The 18,361-nt window shown below is 47.1% G+C and overlaps 2 protein-coding genes across 4 annotated transcripts in view; both read right to left on the bottom strand.

Annotated features, from left to right (window-relative positions):
• The window catches only part of LOC310757082 (major histocompatibility complex class I-related gene protein-like), a 33,232-nt gene extending 16,677 nt beyond the window's left edge, over nucleotides 1–16,555 (bottom strand). Inside the window, exons 1-2 of the mRNA XM_083602228.1 lie at nucleotides 16,357–16,555; nucleotides 4,952–5,227 (exon numbers count right to left, since the gene is read on the bottom strand). Coding sequence (XP_083458354.1) covers nucleotides 4,952–5,227; nucleotides 16,357–16,435 — 355 coding nt within the window. The 5' untranslated portion in view covers nucleotides 16,436–16,555. The remainder of the gene's footprint in view (nucleotides 1–4,951; nucleotides 5,228–16,356) is intronic.
• Nucleotides 1–18,361, bottom strand: part of LOC310756634 (uncharacterized protein) — an 820,367-nt gene that overhangs the window by 561,983 nt on the left and 240,023 nt on the right. The window lies entirely within an intron of this gene.

Here is an 18,361-nt window from a genome sequence, read left to right as displayed (position 1 = left end):
AAAACTATCCAATCACTAAACGTCACTTTCGATCCTTCATTTGCATAAAAACTACCTGCAGGTTCGGCCACGGCAAAGTCTGGGTGCAGCCGGTCGAGCGGGGACCTGAGGCGGCGGCCCATAAGCAGTTCGGCAGGACTCCGCCCTGTGGCCGCATGAGGGGTGATGTGTTGTACGAACAAGTATTTGGCGACCCGCTCGTGCCAGTCTCCCCAGTCCAGGCGCGCCAGTGCCTCTTTTGCCAAGCGCACCATTCTCTCTGCTTGCCCGTTGCTGGATGGATGAAATGGTGCCGTTAGGGCATGGAGGATGCCCAGTCCCAAAAGGTACCGCTCAAAAGTACCTGACATGAACTGCGGTCTGTTGTCGGAGACAAGGACATCAGGACACACATGTGTCGCAAAGAGGCCTCGCAGCCCCCCGGATGATAGCCTCGGTAGTGGTGGAGGGCTTCAGGGCCAACTCCAGCCATTTGGAATAGGCGTCCACCACTACCATAAAGGTCCGGCCGTGAAAGGGGCCGGCCAGATCAATGTGCACTCTCGACCAGGGTGTCTTGGGTATCTCCCAGGTGTGTCCCTTAGCTGCTGGTGGCGCAGGCCTCGATTCTTGGCACGCTTGACAGGCGTAAACCCAGGCAGTGATGGCATCATCCATGTTAGGCCACCAGAAGTAACACCAAGCCAACGCCTTCATTTTGATGATTCCCGGGTGGCCAACGTGCAGAGCCTCTAGGACACGTTGACGGAGTCTTTAGGGAATCATGACTCAGTCTCCCCACAGCAGGCAGCCGCAATGAGGTGAGAGTTCATGTTGTCTGGTTGCAAACGGCTAGAACTCCGATGCAAAAGGCCCTTGTGGCCACCCCCTCCACACCCAGTTGAGCACATGGCTGATGGTGCGATCCTGGGCAGATGCGGAGGCCACAGTGGCAGCCGATACAGGTGCTGCCGGAAGATCCTCAATCAGGAGGAGCGATGAAGCAGGAACCGGGTCTTCCACAAACGCTGGAAGAGGACAATGGCTGAGCGCGTCGGCATGGCCCATCGATTTCCCCGGGCGATGCGATGAGCCGGTAGTGGTAGGCAGCCAGGAAAACAGTCCATCACAGCATGCGCGGCGAGAGGACCGATGGAGTTGGACGATCACCGGCGAGGAGGCCCAGGAGTGGCTTGTGGTCGGTGATGAGGTCGAAAGCCCTGCCGTAGAGGTATTCATGGAACCTCTTCACTCCAGCCACAAGTGCCAGTGCCTCCTTGTCGAGCTGGCTGTAATTCCGTTCAGAGATAGCGTCCTGGAAAAGTAGTCGAGCGGTGCTTCTCGTCTGTCTGGAAAACAGTGACTCAGGACAGCGCTGATGCCAAAAGGTGAGGCGGCGCAGGCAAGGACCAGCGCCCTGGCTTCACTGTACTGTAACAGAACATTGTCTGATGAAAGGAGAGCCTTGACCACGTTGAAGGCCGCCGTCTCCCGATGACCCTAGGACCAAGGTGTCTTTGTGCTGAAGAGTTGGTGAAGAGGCTCAGCCACCGTGGCTTTGTGGGGCAGGAACATGTTATAAAAGTTCAGCAGCCCCAGGAACGCCTGCAACTCCGTCTTGTTCTTTGGGATGGGGGCCTGCTGGATAGCGCGGATCTTGGATGTGGTCGGGTGAAGGCCGGAGGCATCGATAAGATAGCCCAGGAACTCCACCTGTGGAACGGCGATCTGGCACTTCTCCCTCTTTACCTTGAGCCCGGCCTCCTGGAACCTGGTCAGCACGGCACAGAGGCGCTCGAACAGCTGCTGGTGTGAGTCTGCGGACACCAAGAAGTCATCAAAATATGGTACCACGCCCGGAAGCCCTTGCAGTAGACGCTCCATAAGGCTTTGGAAGATGCCAGGAGCCACACTCACCCCGAACTGCAAACGGCGGCAACAGAATGCCCCTTGGTGGGTGATGATCGTCTGGGCTTTAGCAGTGGCATCATCGACGGGCAGTTGTTGATAGGCTTGGGCAAGGTCCAGCTTACGCACACCCAGGGAATGCAGCAGGTGTTGGACAGCAGGAACCAGATAAGTGTGCTGCTGAAGTGCCTTGTTGATCGTGCGCTTGTAGTCAGCGCAGATTCTCACCGACCCATCTGGCTTGACAGGCATGACGATGGGGGTTTCCCACTTGGCGTGGACAACTAGCTCCAAAACTCCTTGGGCGATCAGCTTGTCCAGTTGTTCGTCCACCTTAGCCTTGAGAGCAAAGGGAACCCGGCGTGGCTTTAGCTTGATGGGGGCGACTTATGGATCAAGGCTAAAGGAAATGGGCGTACCTGTATATTGCCCCCAAAGTGCCGTCAAAAACCTCAGCAAAGTCTTTGACCAGACCCTCAGTCTCTGCATTAGAGATGCAGTTGATGCCGGTGACTTCCAGGCCGAGGGCATCAAACCAGTCTGGCCCTAGGAGGCTTGGCGGCTGACCTTCGACCACCACCAGTCGGAGAAGGCCCAAAAAATCCTTGAAGGCGATCCAGAACTGGCCAACGCCTACCACGGGAATGTCGTTTCCCTAGTAGTCTCTCAGGTGTACGTGGTGAGAGTCGAGTTGCCTTTTGGACACTCTGGGTACCAGTCTTTTGAAGGTGCTCCAAGACACGATGGACAAGGCAGACCCGGTGTCGATCTCCATGTCACATGGAGGTCCTTCAATGAGCACCGTGACGTTCAGCTTGTGTCATGTAGGTGAGTCGGTTTGGCCAATCGTGGTTCCAGACGGGCAGCAGCAGTTGGTGAGAGCGAAACAGCTTTCCTTGGACTGGAGTGAAGACTTGGACTTGCAAGTCAGTGAGGGGGGGTGTCAGACGGAGCCGATGTGGCCCCTTCTGGAACACTTCCTACAGATGGCATCTCTGAATCGACACTTGGCATGGGAATGGTTGCCTCCGCAGCTGGCACATTCCGATTGGCCCTTGGACTTCTTTTGGAACTTCCTGCACTCCCGCTTTGTCTGGTGCACGTCATCGTCTTCACTGGAGGATGCCTCATCACTGCTGGCCTCTTCGTGATGCACTGGAACTGGCTTCCTAGCAAGACACGGGCTGCTGGCCTTGTGGATCTCCTGGGCGGAGCGTTCAGCAGTTTCCGAGGCCACGGCCTCCTCAATGGCTTTCTGCAGCGTGAGGTCTGGCTTGGCGAGGAGACGCCATTGCAGACGGATGTCCCGGACCCCACAGACGATTTGATCCATCAGGGCATCGTCTAAGTCTCGGAACTCGCAGTGCATTGCAGCCTGTCGGAGGGCGGCGGTGTAGTTGTTAATTGACTCCCCCTCCAACTGATTCCGGTGGTAGAATGCATGGCGGGCCGCAATCTTGGACGGCTTTGGCGCGTAGTGGTTGCGGAGCTTGTCTTGAATCGTGTCCCATGGTGTTGCCTGGACTGCTTCAAGCGCAACCAATGCTCGGGCCGTCTCAAACACCTCAGGCCCACAGAGGCTGAGGAATAGGCCCCGCTTCCGCTCCTTTGATACTTCTGTCAGATTGTTGGCTTGGAGGTAGCAGTCGAACCGAGTGAGGTAGGAGTCCCATGGTTCAGAGGCTAGTGCAAACGGTGGTAGAGGCACAAGTGAAGCCATGATTCTGATGCCGGCGTGAAGGGTGATGGATGGAACACAGTGCTCTAGCCAGAATAGTCAGCTCTGAATTGGTTCTGTTCAGTGATTTCGCTCAGTGATTCAGCTCAGTTCAGAGGGTGGTTGCATCTGGCTGTGCTCTGATGTCCATCCATCCCATCCTCGTTGCCAGTGTTAAGTTGTGGGTGAACATATCAGACGACACAGCGATTCTTCAAACAGCTCTTGTTTAGTCAGAGGCCAGAACAGAACTGACTGAAGGGCTCAGTCAGCTTGCTTATATAGCGCTCCAGTACAATATAACTGTAGCAACTTTCTAAAACTATCCAATCACTGAACGTCACTTTCAATCCTTCATTTGCATAAAAACTATCCAATCACTGAACGTCACTTTCGATCCTTCATTTGCATAACTATCTACAGTATCCCCCTGCTGACCCAGGGTGAGAACTTCAGTACATAACACTGGTCACAGTCTGTCCGTTTCCCCCCCAGCTCTGCTCCTCTGGATCTTGCCCCTTTTGGAGAGACGCCTCAGCTGCCCCCCGCCCCCCCCTCGAAAGAGGAAAGGGGCAACATGGAAGGGGGCACCCACACATTGGGGGCCCTTTCAAGAGAGTAGGTCTCCTCTTCCCCTCCATCTTTCTCCCCCCAGCTTCTCAATATCAAGGTCCTTTTCCCTAAAAGAAGGGAAGTCATGGAAGGGCCTTTGGAAAAAGAAGTTTCCTCATGGCCTGGGAGGAAAAGGGAAGCCGCAAGTGGGGTTTGCCCCCCTTCTAAATGCACCCCCCTTTCTCAGCAGAAGCCAAACTGCCCTTGTCAAAGATGGCGGGTCTCTGCATCCTCCTGCCCACCCCAGGGGGCTACCACCAAATCTTCAAAACAACAACATTAAAAGAAGTTATCTGGGCAGCTGGCTTCTCCTTAAGCAGGACCAGAACTCAAGGCTTGCTTGTCTCAGCCTCAGGATCCCCACCCTTCTCTTCCCCTCCCAGAGGAAAATGAACTAGACAGATTCCCACCTCAGAAGGCCTAAGCCAAGCCTAGCATGGAAGGAAGGGCAGGCAATGGAGACATTTCCTTGGTAGGGTGTGCAGGACCAGAGAGTGTCATACTGGGGGGGGGTCCTCTCCCCTCCAAGTCTCATTCCCTGTCCCCCCTACCCCACCCCAGCCCAGCCACCATTAAGACCTTTATTAGGGGAAGGGGAGATGCCTCTGCCCTAGTGGAACCCCCCCACCCTCCATTTCTTTTCCTCCCAGCAGCCCCCTCCCTGCAATTCTTGCCCTTGGAGGAAACGTTATGGGGGAGAGGTATGACTCCGTGCCTCTCCTGCCTTCCACTCACCTCCGCTCTGGTTGTAGCGATTCTGCAGAGTCTGAAGACTCTCCCTGAATGCCAGCTCAATGCCGTGAGATTTCTGAGTCTCCGTGTTCCAGTACTGAGGATCCTCCTTTTCCACCTTCCTTATCCAGGGGACGCGAGGCAGCGCCTCCTTGGTGTCACTATCATACTGATCCATTTGCTGGTCATCCACGTACCCCACAGTAATGAACTGGGGCAGCCCCTGGCCAGGCTCAGACACGGCTGTGTAGAAGTAGCGCAGGGAGTGAGAAGTGGAGCCTGGAAAGGAAGAGAGAGGGGCAGAGAGTTAGGGGTCCTGCAGATGAAGGCAGCAGCCTAATCCTGCTGTATTACAGGCAGCAGCCCTAAATTAGGAGATGCAATGTTCAGCAGGGTTTGGGGGGAGTTTGTAGACCTGCCTTCTGTAGCAGGAGAACCCCCCCCCCTCAATGTTCCGCACAAGCACAACACATACACCCCCCTCTCACCTACTTTCGACCCCTGGGATGCCCCTTTAGAGAGACATCCCCAAAAAGCCTTCTGTAAATAAGGAAGCGCTTGAATTGACAGCTCACTTTAATGAAACCCCTTTTCGCCTTATCTTTTTCCAGGTACTGCAAGCGACTGCGCCTACTTCTCTGTACTTTGACAGCTGTTAATACAATGTTTCCGGATTCAATTGACCGTGACTAATCCAATCAAAATGTATCAAGGTGCTTCCAATAAGTGAAAGTAATTTTGAACTTCTGAAGGCTTTCTGTTATAAATTCATAGTAAATCAACCGTACAACGGATTTGCACCGGGCCACTTTTATTCTGCTCCATAAGGGAAGGACTATCAAAAGGGGGTGGTTTGATACAGGACAGCCATAATCCCTTAACCGTGCCAGCACGTACTCCGGGGCCCTGCCCAGTTGGCATGGCAACCTTGATGGACCCAGATAGAAGACCATCAAGGGCACAATGGACTTGCATATGGGAGCGGATTCAACACGGACTGGAACAAAGGACAGTGATCGGATCTTCCCTCTGGGGGCAGGAAACTGCCAACTCCCCTTTGTCTCTTGGAAGTGACTCATGGGGAGGGGGAAAGGAGGAACCTGCCAGGTGACAAGATACTCGAGTTACCTCAACTCCTCCCTCAACTCCTCCTTTTTGTGATGTATCAATGATGTAGTTGTGATGTAGTCATGATGTAGTTTGGGGGTGTAGTTTGGGGGATTAGTAACTAATAAAAGTTGGGGTCTTCCTTTATTCAGGGCTTCCATTTTGCTTCATCTTGTTGCGGGTGGGAGTCCTGTCATGACAGTTTCCAATAAAGGCCAACCCTACAGGCTGCTGTTTTGCTCCAAGTTATCCTGGTTGGTGTCTTTGTTTCTTGTCCAAGGGAGCCCTCGGATTCCTCTGTTAACAGTTTGGCGACCACGAAGGGACTCTTGGTTCTCCTGTGAAGGTGAGGAGGGAGATAAAGGTGGATCGGGCGCCACTGGGCAGCCTTAGCCCAGGGATCCTTTTCTTCCTCTCCCTGCCTCTTCTTTGTGGGTGATAATCAATCGTCACCAGAAAGCTCAGCCAGGGGAGCAAAGGCAAGGTCAAGCCGGCCAAAGAAAGGATCCTGGGATCCACGAGGGACATTCGAGGACGTGAGTATAGTTTGAAATTAGTACATTGGGAGGGGTGGAAGAATAACGTCTCCGTGGCAGCTGAACTTTTCTTTTTTCCTCTCCTTGATGCCTTCTCTCGGAGCGTGGCCGGAAGGGTCATGGAAATCCTTTTTTTCTCTCTCCCTCTCTCCCGATTCCGTTTCTCGGTGCGTGGCCAAAGGGATCGTGGAAATCTCCTTTCTTCTCTCCTTGACACCTTCTCTCGGAGCGTGCCCGGAAGGGTCCTGGAAGTCTTTCTTTCTCTCTCTCTCCCTATTCCCTCTCTCGGAGCATGGCCTGAGGGACCGTGGAAAATCTCCTTTTCCTCTCCTCGATGCCTTCTCTCGGAGCGTGGCCGGAAGCGTCGTACAAGTCCTTCGCTCTCTCTCTTTCCTGTCCCTACAAATGAAGCCGCCCCTCCTGCACGAAGACCCTTGTTGGGGATGACTTGTGTACTTGAGAATGCAAGGTCATTTGTTTCCTTTCAAACCTTTGTTTTCTCAGGCCCCAATCGGATTGCACTGCACAAGCATCCAATAGGGAGTCACAAACAGTCCTAAGGCTAGGCAGGAGGCTGTCGTGGATGGTAGAACGGGAGGTTTACAAAACGGGGCCCCACACTAGTGTCAGTCTTATAAGCAGCACTGAGTGAGTTCCGGAACCATGATTTTTTTCCGGGTTAAGGAAACCCGTGGTTTCCAGGCTGGTTGCCTGTGGTTTTAGTTGTAGGCAGGGATTGCTGCTCTATTTGAATACTGAACTGAATACTGATAGAATATTCTTCTTCTCTACCCCCCCTTTGTCCCTTTCTTGTCTGTTCTTCTATCTCCTCGTGTAGCCTTCTGCATATATAATTGGTGTGATTCCAGCATACAGTTGAAATCCTTCAAGTTAAATGCATTCCACTTGCTAGCTTCCTCCACTTTCCACCAGTTTTCTAGGGAGATGTAAAGTTAATTGGCCTGTGATTCGCAGGATCCTTCCTGGATCCCCGTATAATAATTGGTGCTTAAATGGTTCAAAGTTGCAATCTATCAATGTTGTGCTCTGGACTGCCACCCACAGAGCGGGTTCCCCACTTGAGAAAGAAAGACCCACAGTGATAGCAGGGGCAGGAGGGCAAGTGCAACTTTGGGTCTTAACATGTGGCCCCACATCCCCTTTCCCCACACTTGCCCCTTCACAAGATCAAACACAGGAAGGGGGACAGAGTGTGGCAAAGGAAGAACCTTTCCCCCAAAAGGCCTCACTTTCCCACAGGCTGTACCAGCTCTGGCCACCAGGGGGCCTAATGAGTCTCCACAGTAACAACTAACAAAGACTTGGGGGGAGGATGGAGGGGAGGCAGGGAGCTGAGCAGAGGCTTCAGCATCATATACAGAGTTGGCCTGCTTAGGAGGCAACCCCACAGCAACACACACACCCCCCTAGACGGAGGGAAGCCGAGTTGAGTTCAGTGAGAGATGGGGCATTTTCATGGCAGAAGGTAGTGGGCACAGGGCTAAAGAAGGAAGAGCAATTTCTGTTTTGTTTCAGGAAGCAAAATGGGACGTATTATTATTAATAGAATTTATATCTCACCCTATACCCAGAGATCTCAGGGTGGTCTCTGAACGAAATCAAAATCTAAAACCACAAAATATTCAATCAAAAGAAAAACAACCCAATAACCCCCCCAAAAAAATTAACCCCACATTTTTTTAAAAAAAAATTAATCCTTTTTTAATGCAAAATTACAACAAAAATTACAAACACTGAATCCAAAATAAAACAGTACAAACAAGAAAAAAGAACACAAAAGAAAAAAGAACAGAAAAAAACACACATCTTCAAATAAAACCATATCATCATTCTAATCCTTCTTCTTATTCAAACCTTTATTAGGCATTATACAAATAAAACGATAAAAGAAAAAGTAACATATAAAAGCCTTGAGATATATACAGAAAGGCAGCAGTTGGCTACATACATATATATTTATATACATATAAAATCAGTGGTTTTCCTTGTTAACCTGCTCCTTGGAGGACTGCTACCAAAAACTCGGCTACCCCCGCCGTTACCCTTTGGTCAACGTCGGATAGGCAGAATCCCACACATTCACCTTGTTGGGGCTCCAGACCACCCAAAAGAGGGGACAGCACGCGTTGACGGAGCGTACTGTACAATGGGCACTGAAAGAGAATGTGCTCTACCGTGTCCGGGACATTCATAAAACATCTGCAGAATCTCTTGTTTCTAGGGATGTTTTGATATCTTCCCCTGACAAATGCTGAGGGAAAAACATTCAAACGGGCCAGCATAAAAGCCCTACGTTGGGCTGGAATTATTAATTTGGTGACGTAATTGGCTCTGCTATCTAAGATATTTAAATCATAGAATATGGGCGAACAAATTTTGTTTACAGCTGCCATAATATTTTGCCTCTCGACATCCTTTAGTCTAGTTAGGATATTATGGAAAATGTATTGCTCATTAGAATTGTACAGGGGCTCCAGCTCGATGCCTAAAGATTCAATCTTTTTTTCGAGGTACTGATACCATCTTGATTTGTAGGAGTCTTTGAGCAAATCAGCGAGCAGACTTGATGGAGGGCAGCGAAAATGGCAGCGTAACCAGTACTTTATTGAGGTGGACCAGGCCCAATATTCCATTGTGTGTATGCCTATTTCTGCACACATTGTTTCATATTTGATCACAGCTGGGAGTCCAAGAATACGTCTCAGAAAGCTGGAGTGAATCTTTTTTAAATCACTATTATATGCTTGGACCCATAGCGGTATTCCATAGAATATCTGGGATTGCACTTTTGTTTGGAATATCTGATTGGCCGCAGGAATAAATTGATTGCCTTTCTGATAATAAAAACGGGTAACTGCTGATGAGGTGCACTTTGCCTGTTTTATGGCATTTGTGCGATGATTTGCCCACCCTAAATTGCTCTGGAATAAGATTCCCAGATACCTATAGATTTTCACTTGTTGGATTTCCTGCCCTCTTATTTTCCATTTCTCTAATTTCCAACCATTCGAGAAGACCAAAATTTTTGTCTTCTCGTAATTTATAGAGAGCTTGTTACATTCGCAGTAAAGGATCAGAGAAGATATAAGACGTTTCAGACCCAAGCTCGTTAATGATAGTAGAACAGCATCGTCTGCGTATAATAACAGAGAAACTGGTTTCTGATTAAGTTTAGGGGCATGTGATTCTATTTTTTGAAGGTGATCTGGCAAGTCTGATAAAAATAAATTAAATAGGAAGGGGGCAAGAATACACCCTTGTTTTACCCCTTTCGAGTTTGGGATGTCTGATGAAAGGTGACCTTTGGTGTTAAGTTTGACTTGACAGATATTGGAAGAGTATAAATTTTTTATTAGGATCAATAAGCGCTGATCAATTTTTAATTCTGCGAGTTTCCTCCACAGCTTTGGGCGGTCAATTGAGTCAAATGCACCGCGAAAATCTACAAAAGCAGCAAATATCTTAGATTGCCTTTGAGATCTATATTTTTCAACCAAATGCATAAGTATAAGGCAGTGGTCTAATGTAGAGCAACCTTTGGAGAAACCTATTTGTTCTTTCCCTGGTAAATTTAGATTTTTCATCCAGGTAAGGAGTTTAGATAAAAGGTGCTTAGCGTAGATTTTCCCTATCACTGATAATAGGCTTATCGGTCTATAATTCCTTGGTTCTTTTGGGTCGCCATTTTTAAAGATTGGGATAATTATTGATCTTAACCATATCTCAGGTATGATCCCATATTTATCTATGAGAGTAAACAATTGAGCTAAGGGTTCTGCCCACCAATCTATATAGGTCTTAAATAATTCTATTGGTAGACCGTCTGGCCCAGGAGATTTCCCCGATTTGAAATTTTTAACTATCTCTCTAATTTCCTCTTCTTCTACCCTTGGCCACTCCTGGAGTTTATTGATTTTATTTTTAGTGGTTTCATTTCCTTTAAGTTCACTGTGTAGATTGTTAAATACAGATGTAAAATATTGGGACCATTTGGATTCTGCAATTGGTGGTAGAGTTAGTTGATTTTCGGCTTTCAATCCTCCGTACACTAGGTTCCAGAACGCTTTGTTATTTTTGCTCTGAATTGAGTCAAGTAATTGTAGCCATTTTTGGGTTGCGTATTTCTGTTTCTTTTCGGCCAGAATGTAATGATATTTTCTTTTTTCATCAAGATAAGAGGGCTCTAGTTTAGTGCGATTATTTTTAAATGTTTGGCGCAGTTTTCTTTTTAGCTGGAAACATTCATCATCAAACCAAGGGCTAGCGCTATGTTTAAGTACCCAAACTTTAGGTGGAGTACTAAGTTCTACGAACATTTGGAAGATTTCATTATAAATTTTCGGAATATCGCTGTAGGAATTAGTGGTCTTTAAGTTGGATAATACTTGTTTTCTCAGGTTGGCTGTAAGTTTTTGCCCCACTACTGCACTCATTTCCTGGGACCATTTTAATTGGGTCATTTGTTTGTGTTGAGAGGGTTCTATAATATTGTGCTTGGTTATTTTGGTTTCATCCTTTAAGTTAATAGACAACAATAATGGCTGATGGTCGCTTTCAGTACGCGTTCCGATTTTGAGGTCCATGATCGAATTTATAATATTATAAGGGACAAGAATATAGTCGATGACACTGCATCCTCGGGGGGAGAAGTATGTAAACTCCCCGCTTCTATCGCCTTTTGTTGAACCGTTCACAATCTGCAAATTAAAGTTGTTACATAATTCAAGTAGGCGTAAGCCTTCGTTGTTTACAACCCTATCTCTGGAGAATCGTCCTATTTTCAGGGCATGTGCGATATCATTGTCAGTATTCCAATTTAGTTTGCTACATAGTTGTTCATTGTTGGTTCCCACTCTGGCATTAAAATCACCTGCTATTATCAATGAGGCATTTGGGTATTTAGCGGTCAAATTTTCTATATAAAAGGTTAGTTGTGACCAATTTTCACTGTTGCTGTTGTTTTTGGATGGGGGGATATAGACATTTACAAGTAGCAAAGTATCTTCTTTTTTGGTTAAAAGTAGGGCTTGTGCAAGTGGCAAGCATTTTTCTAGCTGCTTGATTTCAAACCCTAAGTTGTCTTTGATCATACAACAGAACCCTGCTTTCGGCCGGCCCTTCGTGTTTGTTTTCAATGCGGGTTTCGTATAGGAGGAGAATCCATTGATTTTAATATCTCTAGTTGACCATGTTTCTTGTAGAAGTATTAATTCAAAATCTTTAAAGAAGTTCATTAGGTCTGGGTCTCCGTCTTTGTTTCCCCACCCTGCAATATTCCAGGACAGCAAGCGTAGAATCCGTTTTTGAGTTGGTGGCTGGTTGACAGCATTTAGTCATTCTAATTCTGTTATTGAGTCCAGCGAGGAATTTTGTCTTGTGCCGATACAGCCATTTGTCACTACTTTCGGTGGGGAACATAATGGTGGATCTTTTAGATTCTTTTTTAAAGTGCGGGAAATTAGAATTTCCTCCCTTTCTTGATTTTCTTCCTTAGCTGTTCCTTAGTTGTTCCTAATCCAGTCATTACATACATATACACATATTGAATTCCTTCCTTTGTTCTAAGACCTCAACAATTTTACTCTTTCTAAATTGTTGTGTCTAATGTAAATTACTTCTATCTTTATACTTTTTACACCATTTTTCTCTTTCTTTAACCCTGCAAAGCATCATTCATTACATACTGATATGCTTACTCCAGAACAATGTTTCTTCATATACTCTTTAGTACATCCCCATTCTTTTAATAATTTTTGGTCCGATTGTCCCCCTATGAATGCTGTGAGTCTTGCCAGATTTATATATTCACAAAATTTAATTTGCCATTCTTTCATTGATGGAATTTTTCTCCCTTTCCAATTTTTTGCTATGAGCATCCTGGCAGCTGTTGTCACATAGAGGAATACTTTCCTTTGGTCGTCAGGAATATCATTTGTGATTATACCTAAAAGGAATCCCTCCGGTTTTTTACTAAAAGATATTTTAAACATCTTTTTGATATCTTCATATATTTCATTCCAAAATTGTTTAATAGGTCGGCATTCCCACCACATGTGAAACATTGTTCCTATTTCTTTCTTGCATCTCCAATAGGTATTTGATTTTAATTTGTAAATTTTAGCCGATTTTACTGGAGTTAAGTACCATTGGTACACCATTTTCATCAAATTTTATCTGATTGTGTAACATGCTGTAAATTTAATATCACATTTCCATAATTTCTCCCATTGGTCCAGCCGAATTGCGTAACCTATATCACATGCCCATTTCGTCATATCTTCTTTTACTTCTTCATCATTAGAACTCCCATTCTAATAATAAATTATACATTTTGGATATACTCTTTTTCGAGTTTTGTAATAATACTTTTTGTAATTTTGATTCTACTTTTTCAAATCCTATTGCTTTGTCCTGATTAAATATTTGGGAAATTTGATGATATTGTAAACATGTGGTGCATTGTTGGGGCACCTCTTCGTATGCTCTTACTTTTAATTGGCCCTGTTCCTACTTTAGGAGCTGCTGGTATGCCGCCAATCTTCCTGTCGTGTTTTTCTTTTTGACTGCTATTACTTTTAACGGTGAAACCCACCATGGGGTTTTCAGTTCTACCAACCTTCTATGTCTCACCCAGACCTTATATAACGAATTTCTAATTACAGTGGTACCTCGCAAGACGAATGCCTCGCAAGACGAAAAACGCGCAAGACGAAAGAGTTTTCCGGTTTTTGAGTCGTTCCGCAAGACGAATTTCCCTATGGGCTTGCTTCGCAAGACGAAACGTCTTGCGAGTTCTTGCGAGTTTGTTTCCTTTTTCTTAAAGCCGCTAAGCCGCTAATAGCCGTGCTTCGCAAGACGAAAAAACCGCAAGACGAAGAGACTCGCGGAACGGATTAATTTCGTCTTGCGAGGCACCACTGTACATGACTTAGAAATTCTTTATGCACCGCCACTTTGTTGTAAATTAGATAGGCATGCCAGCCGTATCTGTTGTTCCATCCCAAGTCTAAAATGTCATTATTATCTAATGTAATCCAGTCTCTGATCCAACTAAAACATGCTGCATCATAGTATATTCTCAGGTCTGGGAGTCCAAAGCCACCCCCCTCTTTTATGTCTGTTAATAATTTATATTTGATCCGTGACTTTTTGCCTTGCCATTTAAATTTTGTTAGGTCCATTTTCCATTTTTTAAAACATTCATCATTACCTATTATGGGGATCATTTGGAAAAGGAACAGGAATTTTGGTAAGATATTCATTTTAATAGCCGAAATTCTACCCCAGAGTGTTAAATTCAATCTTGTCCAAATTTCCGTTTCTCTTTTTATTTCTTCCCAATTTTTTTATAATTATCTTCAAACAAATTTATATTTTTATTGTTATTTGAATTCCTAACAATTTCACTTTTTTTACAATTTGTAATCCAAATTTTTCTACCAGTTCCTTTTTCTCTTGGTCTCCCATGTCTTTTACCATTAGTTTCATTTTTTCCTTATTCAAAGCAAAACCTGAAACCTTTCCAAAGTTTTCCATTTTTTCTAGAGCCTTTTCTACGCTTTCCTTTGGGTTTTCCACCATTAACACTAAATCATCTGCAAATGCGCTTATTTTATATATTTTCTCCCCTAAGGATATTCCATTTATTTCTTGATCTAGTCTGATTTCTTGATTTAGAATTTAGTAAATCTAAAACTAAATTTGGAAACCCCCACATTTTTAAAGGGTGTCAATCAAATCAACCAAAGGCCTGGTTAAAAAGGAACATTTTTGCCTGGTGCCTAAAGCTGTATAATGAAGGCGCCAGGTGAACTTCCCTGGGAAGAGCATCCCACAGATGGGCAGCCACTGTAGAGAAGGCCCAGATCTCGCATTGCTACCCTCCAGACCTCTCAAGGAGGCGGCACAGCACACGAAGAAGGGCCTCAGCGCCCGCCCCCACCTAGCCCCCCCCCCACTACCCCAGGTGCCAGGGCAGGTAGCTCTGCCCCTGCCTTGATGGTGTGTCGACTCTGCGGTTTTCTTTCAGTCAAGATCAAATGGGATCCACTTCTAAGACCCTCCCCTCCCAGGGCAGGGGCTTCCCCCAGTTCAAACCACAAGAGCTCAGAGTTGCTGACATCTGGCTAAACAACACAGGCAGTTCTGCTCAGTGGTGGGGAGACAAAGAGCCACAAAATGAGTCACACGTGAGACCCCAAACTGAGGGGGAATCTGAAGGAAGCAGGGGTCTCCACCACCCTTTGCCCAGCCCTGTAGCACAGTGAGGGGGCAGCCCCCCATATGGGGAGGGTTCAAGAGAGAAATAACAGGTCTTACTCTTTAGTTCTTAAAGCTTTCATACCATTTTCCATTAGAGAAGAACAAAAACTATTTACTATAAAAGCAAACAATATGGGGGGGGGGGAGAGGACTCACAAACATAAGAAAATAACCAACCAACCCAAACTAGATAATCATATTCTTCCATAAAGAGGATCCGAGTGCGAAACAAATGTTATCTCCCTCATCTCATAAATAGCAGGGGTCAAGAAGAATTCCCATATTATCTCAACACCCTGTTCCCCCTTCCCACTCACAAAAATGCCCTGCTGCTATCTCCAAATCTTCCTCCCATGAAGAATACGCTTGTCTCACAAAAGTGTCTGCTTAAAACATTTTTCTTTGGGCAATCCTATCCAGACAGGCAAATGCTGATGTGCTTTGACCTCTCAATGCTAATTTTAATTATTTTTTAATGCTTTAAACTGCTTTTATTATTTTACTATTTCCTGTAAATTTATAAGGGTTTTTTCCTCAATCGAGCAGGATATACTTTTTAGTTAAACAGAGAATACGAGTGGCAACCCCAAAAGGAGAAAAACACCAAAGGCAGCAATCAGGAATGTGGAATTAAGAATTTAATAGTGATAAATCCTTGAATAGTATGCAGAGCCAGTGGACTGGTGGGCTGAGGGAGCAGGAATACTGTGTTCTGAGCAAGGGCAATTCACATCTAGGAGCTCCAGGCAGAGACTCCAAATTTTTTGAATTATTTTTTTTTGGGGGGTGGGAGAATATAAAAGGAGGGCGTAATCAAGGGGAACCGGGCTGTAGGGTGGGGGCCCCCTTTTGTTTCTCAGGAGTTGTTTGTGCCTGTAGTGCACAAGGGACTGTACAGAAACGGCAGAGAGAAGCCCCCTGAATAATTGACAAAACCTACATTTTTGACAGGCAACAGGAAAGGGGTTTTCTTGGTGGGGGAGACTGGAAGAGTTACAACTGTAAAGCAGAAGAACCTGATGATGAAAGGGAACTCCTGACCAACACAAGATTGGGAATTGCGGGTGGGGACCCCTTATTCAGACGTTTCCCCCCGCAATGAAGTCAGCTCTACACGCGTCCGGCTCCCACCTCCAGGCTGGCCTCGAGTTTTTAGCTGAGTTTTCAGAGCGGCTGAGGGTTAGATTAGAAGAGGGAAGGTAAAAAATAGAAGAGGGAAGACTCTGTATCTGTATCTCTCTCACACACACACAAACACACAAACCAGAGTCAACACGAAGCTGCGGGGGGCGGGACAGGCGAGTCACTTTCCCCCCATGAATCCTGCCAACACCTTCAAGCTTTGTCTTGTTCTTCGCTTGAGCCACGAGCCCAGGAGTGAAGCGGCCCCTGCCCCGGGCGGCATACAAAACAAGCCAAGTCGGGGAAACAGGTGTTTGGGAAGGGATTATTTTCTCCCCCGCCCCAGAGCAGAGTCCTTACCTGCGCAGTCCAGGAGTAGCAACAGGGGGGAGGCCGCCCCCAGGATCAGGGGGGGCCAGCGGAGGAGGAGGACCCCCATCTCCCCCCAAAACGAAGCGCCCTTTTCCTCCGCCGTCCGCCGTCCTGAGACCCGCTCTCTGCCCCGCCTGCGGAACCAGCAGCAGCGAGAGCCGGGATTGGGCGAGGGGAAAATATTCCGCCAATAGGAAATCTTCAAGCAGGTTGCGGCACCTGTTGCCGGGCAGAATTCGAGGTACAAGTGGCGAGCGAGGCTGGAGAGGGAAAGAGAAAGTGATTGCAGCTCCTCGCTGGGAATCGCCGCCTCCCTCCCTCCCTCCCCCCCCCCCGGCAGCTCTTCCTGTCCTGCCCTGCAGGGAGGGCGGAGGGGGTTTCCCAGGGGAGGACCCCAGGTTCAGTCCCCGCATCTCCAGGGGGTCTGGGAATCCCCACCTCTCTGAAACTGGGGGGAGGGGCTGTGGGATCCTGAGCGAGGTGGACTCGTGTGGAGTCAGTGCAGGACAGCCTCCTGGGTCCTGTTTTTAAGAAGCCCTCGGATGCCTTAAAAGATGGCTCCTTTCTTCCTCCAATGTCAGAGACAGTAAATGCATTAGCATCCCACTCGCTGGGTGTCCCTCCCGTCCTCCTTGCATGCTTCCTTACTGGGGCAACTGCGTGGCCACTGGGAGACCACCATGCTGTACTTGATGGACCCCTTTGGGTTGATCCAGCAGCCCGGCTCTTCTCCTGTGTCCCTCTATCTAGTGGCAAGGGGTTCCAGCGGTTCACGGTGTGCCTTGTAAAGAAATGCTCGGTGTTGCAACTAGGGCTGAACCTCGGGGTAGACCATTTAGACCAAATCTCACGAGAGAGAGAGAGAGAGAGAGAGAGAGAGAGAGAGAGAGATGACCAAACAAAGAAGTGCAGCAGGTACTGGGAGACTGTGAAGAAGGAAGCTGGCTGCTTTGAGGGGGGCTCTCCAGGAACCACTTTTGGGACTCAATGGGCTCAGTCACCTCAGGGACGTCTTATGCTTCACTTTTCACCTGCTCCATCTAGTTTTTCCTGGACAGGGATAGTCTGCCCACAAGGATCCATATTCTGCTCATCTCCTGACAGGATTATTGTAACATATGGTGTTTTTTTCAATACAGTAGGATGCTTCAGCTGCAACAAGATAAACCTGACAGGATTTTCACTGCCACAGCTCATTTAGACCAAATCTCACCAGGGCCAAAAGACCCTGAAATATACTCAGAGTGGATTTCATGCTCTTTATTCAGCTCATAGTGGTGAAGAGGAATGAAAGTCCCCTGAAAGTATCTGCTTTATATACATTATTTACACAATGGGCTGCACGTGATTGGCTAATTGCAGAATACTTCTGTAGGCCAATCAGGTTGTGGATTCACTTCCATCTGGAGCCAGATAGGGTGGCTCCTGCAGACCAATCATACTGCTGCATTGTTCTAGGACCAATCAGACTGCTGCATTCTGAATCCTATTATTCTAGGACCAATCAGACTGCTGCATTTTGGATCCTATTCAACTCAGTACATAACAGACCCTCTGCCTGTTTGTGTGGTTCTGAATTCAATTTAAAGTCCTTGGTGGCTTGAAGTGCCTTCTGCTCCCCTGGTCTCTGTGGAGACTTTTCTCCCTCTCTTTTCCCCTCTTTGTGAAGGTGGAGTGGCCGACGACAACAACTAATGGCCAGGAGGAAAATATTTTGCTCTTCACAGACTTTAAAGAATTTTTCAGGACTTTAGACATTGCTGGATAGCTTTGTTATGTGGTTTTAAACCACCCTTGAATGAATTTAGGGAGATGCTGGCATGAAAATGAACAAATAACGAAAGCAGCCGCTTGAGGCAGCCCCTTCGGGAAGGAGGAGGCAGCCATTTTCCCTCCCTTTCTGCTTCACTGCCAGCCCTCCACAAAATGGCTTCCGTCCCCGACAAGCAGGCCGTGTGGGGCTGCCTCAGCCTCCCCGCTTCCTTCCCTGCAG

The sequence above is a fragment of the Podarcis filfolensis genome (genome assembly GCF_964270895.1).
Source record: "Podarcis filfolensis genome assembly, chromosome: 2".
Classification (NCBI taxonomy): Eukaryota; Metazoa; Chordata; class Lepidosauria; order Squamata; family Lacertidae; genus Podarcis; species Podarcis filfolensis.
The sequence above is the reverse complement of the archived record's forward strand: the minus strand, read 5'-3'. Positions and strand labels throughout refer to the sequence as shown.